This window comes from Stegodyphus dumicola, chromosome 9 (assembly GCF_044657685.1).
Source record: "Stegodyphus dumicola isolate Sdum_Otavi_A_Nest chromosome 9, ASM4465768v1".
Classification (NCBI taxonomy): Eukaryota; Metazoa; Arthropoda; class Arachnida; order Araneae; family Eresidae; genus Stegodyphus; species Stegodyphus dumicola.
Window position 1 is genome coordinate 186824617 of NC_140776.1, and position 15102 is coordinate 186839718.

General features: G+C 37.9%; 1 protein-coding gene across 1 annotated transcript in view; it reads left to right on the forward strand.

The window, feature by feature from the left end:
- Nucleotides 1-15102, forward strand: part of LOC118189466 (uncharacterized) — a 296336-nt gene that overhangs the window by 111900 nt on the left and 169334 nt on the right. Inside the window, exon 3 of the mRNA XM_085823150.1 lies at nucleotides 2517-3080. Within this exon, the coding sequence (XP_085679276.1) occupies nucleotides 2517-3080 (564 nt within the window). The remainder of the gene's footprint in view (nucleotides 1-2516; nucleotides 3081-15102) is intronic.

The following is a 15102-nucleotide window of genomic DNA, read 5'->3' on the forward strand; positions in this document are numbered from 1 at the left end:
TGCGAAACTTCTTATACCATTTTAATTATAGATTTATATTGTCAGAAAGTCAGTGCATGTAATAATTTATTATTTTTAAATGAAAACATCAAAAAGAACTTTTTTAATTGCTTTTTATTTGATAAAATAGTGATATTTAAAAGTTTCTTTTCAGGCATGGGAGCATTGTTTATAAAACTGCATGAACTAATTTTGGTACTTTGTTACAAACGTAATTGGGAAAAATCAGCTGTACCTACAACCATCCAGTTCTGAATAACGTAGCCTTCCACCCGAATATCCCCCGGGGGTCGACGTAGAGAACTCTGCGAAGCTACTGGCTAGGATGTGTACCTAGGCAGTCTCGGACACGGGGGTATAAAATTTTTGAACTTGGCGGTTCCCGATGGTCCATGGGGTAAGTTTATACTTGCTCTTCATGGGCCGGGAGGTGTAAGTCCTTTCCACCAGGGTATTGGTAGCCAAATAGCAAACTGGGCCATTGAGCGTCTGGTCACTGCTGTCCTTGGAATTCCATATAAAGCCTAAAGAAAGGGGCATCCCGTGTAGTGCTGGCAGGTAGCCCAAATTAACGGCCGGTCATCGACCCTAAGTTTCCATCGCCCATCCCACCGTGGTCTCGGTCCGGCCGGGACGGTGGTCTTGACCGGCCCGTGTTTAGCGGTGGGCTTTTTGATCGTTGAGCTATCAATAGAGGGTACCATAAATTTGTTGGTGTCTCGGGGGTGTGGGACCCTGGGCCCAGCAGGAGTGTTTCATGTCATCGGTGGGTGACGCTTACGGGATTTATCCCGTTCCCAGAATGTGATTGGGTTCACGAGCTGCGGTATAAATCTTAGTTAGTTAGTTCCACCCGAATATGGGTACCTGGAAGCCCGAATGTGGAATTTTTTTGTATTATCTTTTTCATATTCTGTAAAACTTTAACGAATTTTTTTATTAACAACGATTTGAAAGCGAGCAGTGTGCAAAGTTGTACGTAAAAAACACTTTTATCTCCAGCGCGTCAGAATGTCTATCGGGAATTTCAAAGATATGCTCTTTTTAAATAGTTTTAACCTAAATGCTCTCGAAATGTGTATATGTGTGTAAATGGGGGGAGGCCTATTTGGGCATAATATAAAACTTTGAAATGCCTTCGGATTTTTTTCATTTATTTATTTTTAAATTATTCAATTGGATTGCATAAAGTATTTAAAACAGTTGATTCTGCGAATAACAATATGCATTAAAAAAATTTCAATACTTTCTTCGAGAATTTTCTGCAGTTATATGATTCCTATTATAAAAACTTTCACGCTAATGTAAGCAGACGTACAATACACATGCGGATTTCTGATAATGTGCAATTAAAAATTCATTACTATAAACGTTTCTTTTTCGCCAACATTTCTCTCTAATTGCATTACATTTTAAGCCTTACAATTTAATAATGTATGTAATTAAAAATGTATTCATAATGGCTTTTTGAATATTTATGTTTGCAGTTTTACGTTTAATATCAATGCTATTCTCTCGGTACAGAGATATTTAGAATAAAAATAGTTTAAAATTGCAAAGATAAAATACAAAGTAACTTTGTAGAGTCATTAGGTTTTTTGGAAGCTAGAGAGATGAAAAATATGCAACCGCCTTCGCCGGGAATCGAATCACGGACCTCTGGATACCGGCCCAGCGTGCTCCCGTTACACCACGAAGGCACGCTAGGGAAGTGGGAGAAATACCTTATATACTCCCCTTTTTAAAGGGCGACTAGAGTTTTAGGGGACCTAGTCGCCAAATCCTGGGTGCGGAGAATCATCATCCACAACCCTTTTAGTTCGGGCGCCACTTGTAGAGTCATTAGGTTTTTTGGAAGCTAGAGAGAGGAAAAATATGCAACCGCCTTCGCCGGGAATCGAACCACGGACCTCTGGATACCGGCCCAGCGTGCTCCCGTTACACCACGAAGGCACGCTAGGGAAGTGGGAGAAATACCTTATATACTCCCCTTTTTAAAGGGCGACTAGAGTTTTAGGGGACCTAGTCGCCAAATCCTGGGTGCGGAGAATCATCATCCACAACCCTTTTAGTTCGGGCGCCACTTGTAGAGTCATTAGTTTTTTTGGAAGCAAGAGAGATGAAAAATACGGAACCGCCTTCGCCGGGAATCGAATCACGGATCTCTGGATACCGGCCCAGCGTGCTACCGTTACACCATGAAGGCACGCTAGGGAAGTGGGAGTAATAAATTATAACTTAAAATTGCAAAGTTAAATTACAAATTTATTTTCAAAGGTAACTTAAAGTAAAAAAGAAGTACCGTGCAGCTTGTGATGTCTATACACATCTAAAACTGACCCTTGCATACAGAAAAGATGGCCGACACTGGATTATTTATTTATTATGTATTCAAGTTCCCCTTAAGGTAATAGAATTCAATACAAGAATGCTGCGAGTAGCTAAAAAAAGAAAAAATTGCTTTTAGCTTTGTACTCGCTAGTTATTTTATAGTTTCATTTTTTTTTCTCCTGCAGGTTGATGTCTGGGACGACCCACGAAGCCTGACCACTTTTCGAACATTTCATCAATCAAATGGCAACAACAATGGGACTTTCGCTGAAACGTCTTTTCACGCAAGATCAAGGTCGAAAGAAATAAACGATGGATCACAGAATAATGTAAATGGAGACGCCATCGGTCTCCAGACAAATGGAACAATTCAGCAGAATGGCAAAGCGCCCTTCAAGCTCGATGCCAGATTCCCCGACGGTTCTGCGCGAAACAACCTCGGAACTTCTTTTATGAAACTGAAGACGAGCCCTAAATTTGGCAAACTGGTCAATCCTACTGTTACACCCCCTCTGAGCTTCGAGCAAAAGATAAAAAATAATAAATCTGGAGGTGGTGATGAGGAAATCAAATCTTTGAGTGGTAGCACGCCGAGGAGCAAACAAGTTTTGACGTCTTTTGGAAGTGTTTTGAGCAACGGTGCTCTTCAAAATAGCGGAGAACGTTGTTTCGAGAAAAATCATTCTAACTCTGTCAGTGATGATGGATCACCATTAGGAAAGAATAAAAATAATTTGCCCACCGGAAAAGTAAGTTTGTAATATTTGCCAAATTTTAATTCTTTTAGTGCTATGATTACCCTCTACTGAAGTTCTGTTTTAGTGTTTCTTGTTCCTAATATCACAAGAAAGATATATATAACTTTCCTTATTGCATTTGTAAATTGCGGACTTCGATTGGAATTACAAGTTTTCAACATGTATACTTTGCACAAAAAAAAAAAAAAAACACAAGAAAACACAAAAAGAAAAAAAATAAATAAGTAAATAATATTGCTCTCTCTCTCTCTCTCTCTCTTTTTTTTTTTAAATGTATCGCGAAAAGTCATATTAGATTTGTCTATAGCATTGTTCTAACATATGTATGGCCCGAAAAAGAAGGGGTGGATTACACATTTCATACTTTGCGACGTATTTAAAAAGGAAGTACGTATATAATTTCTTATCTAATGCTATAGTTCTTTAAAAAAACAGATGATACAAAAGGAAATCGTAGTTATCCTAGCATTCACCTGGCATCTTTTTCTTAGATCTGGCTTGGGGATGCTTGGAAACATGCTATTCGCGCTAGCAACTTTTAGAATAGGGGCCTGGATGTCGCTGAGAACTTTTTTTCCTTTTCATTAGTGGAAAAAAAACTTCGCAGTGATAGGCACTACCGAACATGAGGATCATGTAAGATGCAGATTTTCAGTTTTCTAGGAACTGCATGGTCGCTAGCGTTTGTAAAAATTCGAAATACCCTCTTCACTGAATTTTTACTTTTAGAATTAAACGGCACTGAATTTCTGTTAATTGCAACCGCAAACGGGCTATCACATTCTCACCATCGGTTGGGAAAATAATTTTGTGAACAAACCGTCTAAAGAAACATTTTTGGCACCGACCATGTACATACGCCTCAGTATTGGGCGAAATTCCAATTTTATTAATCTAGTGTAATTATTATTTTCTCATGGTGAGCGGAAAGCAGCAGAAAAATGAGTCATGCGCGTTTGTCATAGTTTCATTGCTTTAGGCCTAAAGCAATGGAACCTTTTTGACACCATTAAAAGCTGAAGCGTTATCAATAGGGAAGCTCATTAATTTTCCTGTGGGTTTTCAGATATGTTAAACTTTTTGAGGTTAGCTTTTTGTTTTTAAATTTATTATGTGTTCCGGTGTTAGACAAAGGAAAAGATGTCCAGTGCAGGAATTTTTAAGGGAAGCTGGTTCGTACCGACTTAAAGTCCCAATCACATTATGTTTTGGCTACGCGGGACTTGACGTCGAAAGGGACAATTCTCAGAACCCGCACAATTCCAGGAAACCCACGTAGCTAGGTTACCATTTTCACTTAGGTCCCAATCACATAATATTTTGGCTACGCGGGATTTGATGTGGAAAGGGACAATTCTCAGAACCCGCTCAATTCCAAGACACCCATGTAACTAGGTTACCATTTTGGTTTAGGTCCCAATCACATTATGTTTCGGGTACGTGGGACTTGACGTCGAAAGGGACAATTCTCAGAACCCGCACAATTCCAAGAAACCCATGTAACTAGGTTACCATTTTCGTTTAGGTCCCAATCACATTATGTTTCGGCTACACGGGACTTGATGTCGAAAGGGACAATTCTCAGAACCCGCACAATTCCAGGAAACCTACGTAGGTAGGTTACCATTTTCACTTAGGTCCTAATCACATTATGTTTTGGATACGCGGGATTTGATGTCGAAAGGGGAAATTCTCAGAACCCGCACAATTCTATGAAACACACGTAGCTAGGTTACCATTCTCACTTACTACAAAAACTTGAACGGCAAACAGTAATCGATTATCGCTCAAATCGGGAGCACGTGATCATTCAGAAGCAGAACTTTCGTCTGATTGGTTGTCTCTACCCGGGACCCGAGACATTTTCGTTGAGGTTTGAAAAAATCTGCAACATTGATTCCGTAGCTACGCGGGATTTCGCTTCAGGCGAGGCTCTTTTTTTCTAGGAATCCTCCCGTTTAAACCAGTGCTACCAGAAATATCGTTTCTCATAAAAGTCCCGTCTACACAGTGACTGTAGTCATGTGTGATAACCTCTTTACACATAGGGAGAACCACGAAAACGCTCGTGCAGCCAGTTTGTCCGCCAGGACTACAACCTCGGACCGAACTACCATTGTTCAGGGGCTTCTCGGCCACTGGTGGGCCTTGTTGTCAGCGTTAGAAGGTATTTTCTCCCTCCTTACCTCGTGCTTTCGTGTGATCGGAAAGCACATCCGGCTATAGTCTGTTGCTTTTAAATAACTTTAAAGTTATAGTAACTCTTCCCTCATTCACGATCATAAGGAGTCATATGTCTTGGAAGGAACGAGGGGATGTTAGGAAATTGGAGGACCACGGACATTTTTTCTCAGCAGCCGTTGCTTAGAAACTCTAATTTCAATTCTAAAAATTGTTTTTTAACTGTATTGTGTTTTGGCGTTTTCTGTATATTGCAATTTTTAATGAAGATTGAGTTTTTATGTATTTTTTGCCTTGACACGGAATGAGAACTAAATTCATTGAATTAGAAATATATCTTCTAATGAAACTCGAGGAAATAAGTTTAATTAAATGAAGTGCAGCAAAAATGTGGATAATTTAATAGGCCGTATAAGGTAGTCATGTGATGTCCACATCAAATATTTTCTCAATATACACGTTGTTAACTAAATGTGCTGTAGGCTAAATGACCGTGTCTGCTAAGAGTCACGGATCTCTTTTTGACTTGCGTAAATCAGGATGTGTAACAAACACTACTAGTATTCTTCGAACATAAAGTTTTAAATATTACACTAGCATATGGTTATAGCAATGTTTAAACTGTAATAACTTTTTTTTAACCAGTTGCTGCATAAAACAACCTTTTCATCTTTTCGTCGGAGAAAGTTTTAGGTTAATATTATTGTTTTGCGTCTTCAACCGAGACCAAAGAAAAAAAAAAAAAATTTGTCTACGACTCGTGCCAACTCAAAACCCACAATTGCGACCAACGTAATTTTCTGGCCTCCCACAACATGCAAAAGGACCCGTCAGTCAACTCTTATTCTCGCATTCCAACCTGCTGACCTTTAACAGGTGCTTCCGCCCCCTTCCCCCTGTCTGTTCTGCTTTCGGAATGTTTTTTCCCGGCATCTTTCACATTTTTAGTTTTTGTTGCTGATTCTCCGCTTGAATGAAAACGGATTGTGACAGGGATAAATAGAGTCCTCTTCTAAGTCTTGGGACTGTGATGGAGATTTTTTTTATCGTTGTTACTTTTTTTTTTTTTTTTTTTCTGGACGTTACGCACTTTTGTTTATGTTTCCGTTGTTAAAGTCTGATTAATCACGTTACTGTACGGGTATCGAATATCGTTTGTATTCGAGAATGAATTTTGTTCAATCAATTCCCGATTAGCCAGGCTTTGTCTAAAAGAAAAATTTCCCATCTTGCAGAATGATGAAAAAGTCGCTATCATAAACCATCAAAGTAAAGTAAAATTTCTATGGAAAATACGAAAAGATTTAGAAAACGCGATTAATCTTTGGATTATGGTAACTTGGCGATTTTTTGGCTAAAATTTGGCGACCAACCCTGCAACAGCAACCTACTAGTTTTGTTTTGGACGCCGCCATTTTGTTTTCACGAAGTAAAGCCTTTTTTTTTTTTTTTTTTTTAACATTTTTTTCCAACAATCTGCTAGCCGGATACTTATGCTAGAATTTTTATGGAACAAAAATGCTTAATCATGACGAAGATTAGGTGCGAAATTGGGAGAAAATGCAGAATCGCCCACTGCTTGCCGCGTTTTTAAGATTTGCACATACACGGTATCCATGTACACGTCGACCTATTTTCACTTAAAAAAAAATCCCAGAATTGCACAAAAATGGCATTGCGCACACTCTTGACTTTATCCATGTACACTGCTAAAGTCCTAGCTAGTAGTCTTTATCGCCTTACCAAAATGTCGCCAAATTACCTGTTACCATATTCCAAAGATTAGCCGAAAACGCTCTAAATAAACACAGTAATAGCAGATAATATCACAAAATGTAAAAACGTTTTTTTTTCCAGAATAAATAGTAATTAAATAGTACATGATCTAAAATATATAAATGTTACTTAATCGGTACCTACATATTATCGCAACCACTTTAGTAAACTTGTCAAATTTTCAGAATGTGCCAAAATGTGGCAACCATACGAATAACCATTCTTCAGGCAACCATGCGCTAACAATTCTTCAGTCAAGCAACGTCGCCATTTTCAGATGCGTTCTTTTTGTCGTAGTCCAAGTTTCAACGGTTTTTACAGACAAATTGTTGTACTTTTAGTCATAAACTCAATTTTAAAATACATGTTTGTGGAATTTGCCAGCAAAGGAAAAAACTGCGGTTAAATGTCCGCAGGATTATCAGTGCTTTGTCGTAAAATGGCTAATGAGAACAATTATGAGATGCGTCAGCAGATATTCGTGCAATTCTTCGATAATTTTTATGTGAAAACAGATCACTGCGGCACATGGTAAGAAGAACAGCGCAAAAATATTACAGAAGATACCTCGAAAAAAAGCGTTTTGGTTAATCTTTGGATTATGGTAACTTGGCTATTTTTTGGCGAAAATTTGGCGACCAACCCTGCTACAGCAACCTACTAGTTTTTGTTTGGACGCCATTTTGTTTTCACGAAGTAAAGGCATGTTTTTGTTTTTTACTCAACATTTTTTTCCAACAATCTGCTAGCCGAATTACGCTTATGCTAGTATGGAACAAAAGTGTTTAATCATGACGAAGATTAGGTGCGAAATTGGGACAAAATGCAGAATCGCCCACTGCTTGCCGCGTTTTTAAGAATTGCACATACACGGTATCATCCATATACACGTCGACCTAATTTCACTTAAAGAATCATCCCAGAATTGCACAAAAATGGCATTGCGCACACTCTTGACTATATCCATGTCCTAGCTAGTAATCTTTATCGCCCTTCCAAAATGTCGCCAAACTACCTGTTACCATATTCCAAAGATTAGCCAGCGTTTTTTTACACATATACTAATTAAGATTTTGATTTAAAATTTTATAAGTGTGTTTTCGTTTGGTATGTTGGTAATGTTTGCCGGCTTACAATAAATATCGATAGCTTGTGAATCATTTTTAAAATGTCTAAAATGTCGCAAAAGTCATCAAACTGCGCGAAAGTGGTAGCGTTAATATGCGAATATCATCAAATCATCCGTTAAAAATATGCTGAATCTTAAAATAAATTAAGTTAGCACCTAATAATCTGTTTCCCTCTGGCTTATATCGATATAGAAAAGTAATATAAATAAAAACGTTATTCTTTCTGCTCTGAAGTGCGTTCTTCTTTTGAATGCGTATTTTTATGTATTTGGCCGAGTGAATTTATTCGCCAAATCAAACAACAGATAAATTTTTAATGATATTTTTGGTACTTACGTATTATTTCGTCGACCATGAAAGTTGGCAGGAGGTCCCGCCAAAGTTTTGCCAATCGTTCTAGCGGAATTGTAGAAGCATTATCAGTAGAACAACTGCAGGAACTATCTAATTGAAGGAATAAGGTAAAGGGGTGCCGCCCAGACAGTATAGTGGTTAGAGGAGTCTGGCTGTGATCGGGCTCGAGTTCGAATCCCGGAGAAGGCATGGATATAAAGTTGTCTGTCCCTTCATCTGTCGGGAATCCTTTCCGATACATTTTGATCAAAAATATGTTCAAATGTGTTCTAATTCCCTACTTAGAATAATTCTAAAGGAGACTGCTGTTGTAAACAAACTCATCACAAAAAGATTTACAAGTTGCTGATAGAGATTCTGAGAAATCATTTCGGAAATTTGAAACATAGAATTTTCCGGTAAATGATCGAAACGGTCAGTGACCGGTCTTCACCGTTTGACAATATTGACCCATCTTTTTTTTCTTCTTTCCTCATTATCTCATACCTTGAGGTCACCCCGCTGAGAATCGGCCAGATTCCTCGTGAAACACGCATGTGCTTAATTTCTCTCTCGCTGAAGGTACGCCTTTTGTTGGCGCTTCCGAAGATTACCACAACAACCAACGGTTAGTAGGTCATCTTTTCGCAGTCCAGATATCTGAAAGACATGATAAAGGAAGAGGGGACAGAAATTAATTTAAAAAATAATAAAAGAGGAATGTGGGAAATGACTTTAAAATCTGCTTTAAGGCTTTATTCATTTTAATAAATCACTGCTTTAAGCACTTTAATAATTATTTCTGCGTTCAGATACATGATATTCTTTATGTCAAATCCCGTACAAACATTATTAACAGTAACAGTAGTTGATAATTGATCGGGTATCCACCCCCGAGAAGATTAGATGACAGATAGATGTCCTAGCTATGGTACACATATTTATCGTGTCCGCTGTAACACAGCTGACAGTCAAGACCTGCTTTTGGATAGATAAATTTAATTATATATAAAACTATGTACCGTAATCAGTGCTTAAATTGCGTAGGAGCCCACCGGAGCTCGGTATTTCTCAATTTTTAAGATAAATTGCAATTTTAGCCGGAGCGCACCGGAGCCCTAAATAAGATGAGCTCCGGTACTTCTTTTTATAAAACTGAACCACAATTTAAAGGGAAAAAAATTTAGAATTCCTAAAGTTTTAGTTTAACAATAAGCAGACTTTGCAATACTCTATTTCCCTAGAAATACGAACTCATGAGAACATGAGACGTTCAAGTAAAGTCCCCTGACTCACATGCGAAAACCTTTCCCTTTAAGAAAGGCAATAAATTTGGGGGAATTTGTTTAGGAACGCGTAAATTTCTCGCCATGCCATCGTATCTAGTGTATTGTTATCGATGGTTAATTATCCTCGCAGGATGGAAAATTTGTGTTCTTAAATGGGCGTTAAGTGACAGCGAGTACAATAAGAGTGAAATACTGAGATAAAACAGCTCAAGCACGTCCTATACATCGTCTTCCCACAGTATCCACTAACGTTGGAGAAAGCGTAAACAGCAACTTTGCATTCATCCTTAGGAGTCATATTCAGGACTCATTTTACCCCTGATACATATCTGCTTGATGGCTATAATTATATCAGCAGAGAACGTTCTCTCTCACCAAGATTCCCCTCATTTTTTGTTTCCACCCACTCATACCCTCATTCTTTTTCGCCCTGAAGTTTTCATCAGCTATACTTTAAGCATGTTTAATTTTTGTGATGTTAAAAGAACTTTTTCACCCCCCCTACGATCAGAGCTTAAATTGGGCCGGACCCCACCGGATATCGGCTACGGTGCTTCTTAGTTTTTGTAATAAAATATAATTCTAGCCGGAACGCACCGGAGCCCTGAATAAGAATGCTGCGGCAGTTCTTTTATGTAATTGAATAACAATTTCAGTAGAAATTTTATCTCGAAAATTTTATTTTAACAATAAAATTATATTAAAAATCGCTCATTAAATTTCAATTTATCTCTTTACATTTTATTTAATTTTAATTATTTATTTACTTCAATAGATAATAGTTAATCATCTAGTAATTATCAATTAAATTTCAATTAATTATTTATCTAATAATTGTCAATTAAGTTATAATTACTTAATTATAGAACAATTATTGATTAAATAGCAATTTATAAACATTAATTAAATAGCTATTAATTAATTTGATAATAATTAACCATTTAATTTTAAAATTATTAATGAGTTTAATAGTCATTTTATTTATTCATTTACTCTTGTTCCTCTTTGCTGACGGTCTTCCATAGGGCTCCGGCACTTCTAATCTTGGAAATTAAGCCCTGACCGTAATTACATCTAAGAAATTTTAAATTACATTCTGTCTACAGCGAGCGAAGTGTTCGTGTTCTTTCCGTTCGAATTCCAATCTCCTCTTTTTACTCCCACCTACGATTGGGAAAATGTCCGGCCCCCTACCGGCAGAAGGGAGGAAAGATTTTTCTGCCCCTTGGAATGGAATTAGTTCTGTTTCCGCGATTCTCTTTCTGCGTTTTTCGAAATTTTTCCTGTTCCCGCGAAATCGAAAATTGCAGTCCCCTTCCCACAGCTCCTGAGGAGATGTCATGATGAGTCATCAAGAAGAGCTCGGCAGTTTCTTTGTGAATAAATTAGTCTTCGTCAGGACTATTCTATTTATCTCTTGTCTTCGTTAGATTGAAGACGTTGTAACGAACGTGCATTTATCCATGGCGGCCCGAAGAGCAATCACAAAGCATTCGGTGATTCAGTTTTTCTAATGCTATTTATTATCCGTTATATTTACATATTTACAACTGTCCTATTGTTAGGCGGACTACCTTTACAGAAATCATATTGCCTAATCAAACGATATTTCGTTTCTACTTACATGCATTGCGCTACTGCCAAGCAGCGCCCTCTACTTCTCTCTTTACAACAGACGTGTCTTAGTTAAGGCTCCTCTTGAAATCTTAAGTTTCATTCCATTAGTAATTCTAATTAGATTTTTTACTAAGTCATAAGGTGTACACATCAGATTTTTTACTATAGGAAACAATCTTTTAGTTCACTACCAAAAATCATCGCAGAGTTTGAACACTGACTGACTGACTGATAACTTATAGCCAGAATACCACTGAGATCAGTAGTTTATCTGGCTCAATCAAATTTATGGCGGATGGGCACAATAACATAGAACTATCTTCACATAATGTCCGCAGTAAGGAGGAGAAAGACGGATAAAGAATAGGAAGACCAGCAACGCAAGAGCTCACAAGCAAGTAACCGGCCCGGTAAAGGCGTGACTAAGTGGGAGTCATAAAATGAGTGTAGAATGTGAATAAAACTAGAAAATTTAAGAAATACACAGTAGAGTTTGAACATCTCTCTGTCTCCTTTTAAATACAAATTTATCTTCATTCATGCAAAGATCTGAGATCGTAAATTTTTTTCGATTATTTCTTTTAAAAATTCTTGTTTTTAAATTAAAAATTTTTTGGCTTTCCTACTTTTCGGGAGAGGGCAAGGTCCACTCGGCCCGCCACTAGGTAATCCCTTTGGGAAGGGGGTAATGAAGATTGATGATTTCGCGGAAACAGGAATGATTTTGACAACGGCGGAAACAGGAATCGCGGAAAAAGGAAGACACCTTCTGATGTTGGCACAAAGTACTTATCAGTGTTAAAATTTATGACCGACTAAAATTCCAACAGGGTCCTGTCCCTGCGTTACTTGAGAAAAAGGACGCGTCGCTGTTGTTGTGACTTATCTCACTTGCCTGACAGTAACATCGGAACAAACCCACGAAATTCATCGCGACAAGAAGACCAAGTTTGCGCCTTACGTTGACCAGAGGCTTGAGCACCATACAGGTGAAAGGATGACTTTGCGCAATTCCGCCCCAGTTTTGATGGAGAGCACTCCGGTGGAACGGGTCCGAGGGTCTTCCACTCCTCTTTCCCTACCACCAACCTCTCGAGAGGACTTTCAATTCGCCATGTATTTACAGTGCCCCTATGCCGCAAAGGCACCATACATTTACAAACATCCATTCCTTTTCTGGGATTCCAAACCCGGCCGTTCGGTATCGCAGTAGGCTCCACTAACCACTATACCGTCTGGGCGGCAGACAAAGAGTGTTACACCGTTAAATAAAGTATTTTGTTTTTCCGCTGGTAGGCATTAACTATTATAGACATTGCCCCCTACTTAAAGCCGGAAGCGGTAGCTGTATTTATCATGGAAGCACCTAACGTGGTCCACCGTTGGCTCCTGTGAAAGGACAGACAATTTACACCCATGCCTTCTCCGGAACTCGAACCCGGCGCCTTCGGCAGTCAGAATCACTAACTACTTTCCCGTCTGGGGGCATCAAGTAGTAAATTATAACTAGGGTAAAAACTTCATTGCGAAAAAAAAGCGAAATTCGAAGACTAGTCGAGTGGGAAGTCTTCTTCGTGGAGGATTTTTCTAAGGGAAATTAGCTCGTACTCATATTATACATGGGTGGCGCATTTTATCGTGTAAAAAGAAGGCAAAATTGACGCCTTGGTTGCGGCGAATGAAAATATGCGAAACTCCCCCCGTAGTTTGGATTTATACTAACAATATCGCATAGTTTCAGGCTGACGATTGACTTCATCATTTTGTTGAGGTCTAAGGTTAACTCAAAAGTACTGCTAATTCAACAGCACTCGAAAGCACATAAGATAGAGGGATAATCTTTATTACGACAAACAGAAATATACTACTGATAATTTACCCGTGTTTTAAAGCAGTTTAATCTGAAGAATAGAATCCCGTTCATTTGCTTATGTAAATTAAATTAGCACTCAAAAGAACACACGTCACAATTCTTTTGTTTATCTCACTCTTTAACTTAAAATTTATCTGAATCTTTTTAGATTTTATATTGCGCCTAAAGGGGCTTTTTTTTTTTTTTTTTTTTAGTCCAAAGGGATTTGAATCCCGAAGGACTATTAGTTTCGTTTTGGCATTTTGCGTCGGACTCATAAATGTCGGTTCACTTTTCAAACTGTTGCCACAAAATGTTAGAGTCCTGCATTATATTTGAAGAAATTAAATAATGAAAAATCTGCATAAATGATTGCCTATTTCTCGCATTGTGATAAAACAATGGTACATAGAGCCATCGAATTTTGAATGACGAAATCCTACTGCGAATATGGGCATCTAAAATCCCAAATTTGGAATTTGTTTTATTATAGATTTTATATTTTGTAAAACTTTAACGAATTTTTGATTTACAAACTCAATGCTTTAAAAGCGAGAAATGGCAACGCTATATAGAAAAAAAATACTTTTATCTCCAGCTCGCGAGACTGTGTATATCGGAAATTCTAAAGATATGCTTAATTTAACATTATTTTGCGATATTGCTCTTGAACTGAATTTTATGGTTTAAGTGCAAAGAACATGATATTTAATAAATAAAGGTAACACTCAAAACGTTAAAAAAACGCCCCTTTGGACGTAATTTAAAATCTGAAAAATTTCAGATATTATATTAATTATTATTATTATTATTATTATTATTATTATTATTAAATATCATGTTTTGCGCACTTAAACCATAAAATTCAGTTCAACAGCAATGAGAGGCTGCGGTGAATATAAGAAAAGGTTTGAAAGGAAAAGCAGCCCGCCCCACCCCCAGCCTAAAGCTCCAAAATTCTCCGAAGAAAACTTCCCAGCTCCTCAATCCCAGCGAAGAAAAACCTCCTTCAAGCTACGCACAGAGAGAAACTGCAAGGAAAAATCACCCCTTCACCGAAAGACCTTAACGATGCTCTTAATTGGATCCAAGATGAAAAAATCAACTCTTTCCTAACTTCCATCATAGCATGTATTGGCAAAATCAGAGCGGCAAAAAATTCAGCAGAAAAGCTACAAACAGGATTTCAAGCAGCCATGCTTCTCATAAAATTCGCAGAATCAGAAGATTAGAAAAGATGTAGAAACGCCCCCATGACTAACCAATAGGAAAGCAGGAAATCCTCACGACTACCTTCTGCACTTAATTTCGCGTATATTTCTTATGCAGTCTACCTTTTTCTCCGGAGTTGGTATACACAAGGCTCTCACCATCGCAACATCTTGTGAGAATTCTTTATTTTAGAATTCTCTGCCAACATTTCTCATGTTATGCCATTTCGCCATGCATTACATGCAGGATGAGGGTTTTAGCCTAGGCGCCTGTGTAAATATGCTTCGCACCTAAGCCTTCAACAGCATTGTCGCAAAATAATTTTAAAATGAGCGTATCTTTAAAATTTCCGATTTACAGTCTCGCGCGCTGGAGATAAAAATGTTTTTTCTTACAGTGTTGCCATTGCTCGCTTTGAAATCGTTGCATCTCTTAATCAAAAACTCATAAATGCTCTACAAAATATCAAATAGATATTAAAACAAATTCCAAATTTCAAATTTGGGCTTTGGGCTTCCAGATGCCCATATTCGAATGAAGAACTACGTTATTCAAAATTTGATGTCACTAGGTACCGTTGTTTTTTCACAATGCCAGAAACGTACATACATTCAAGCAAATTC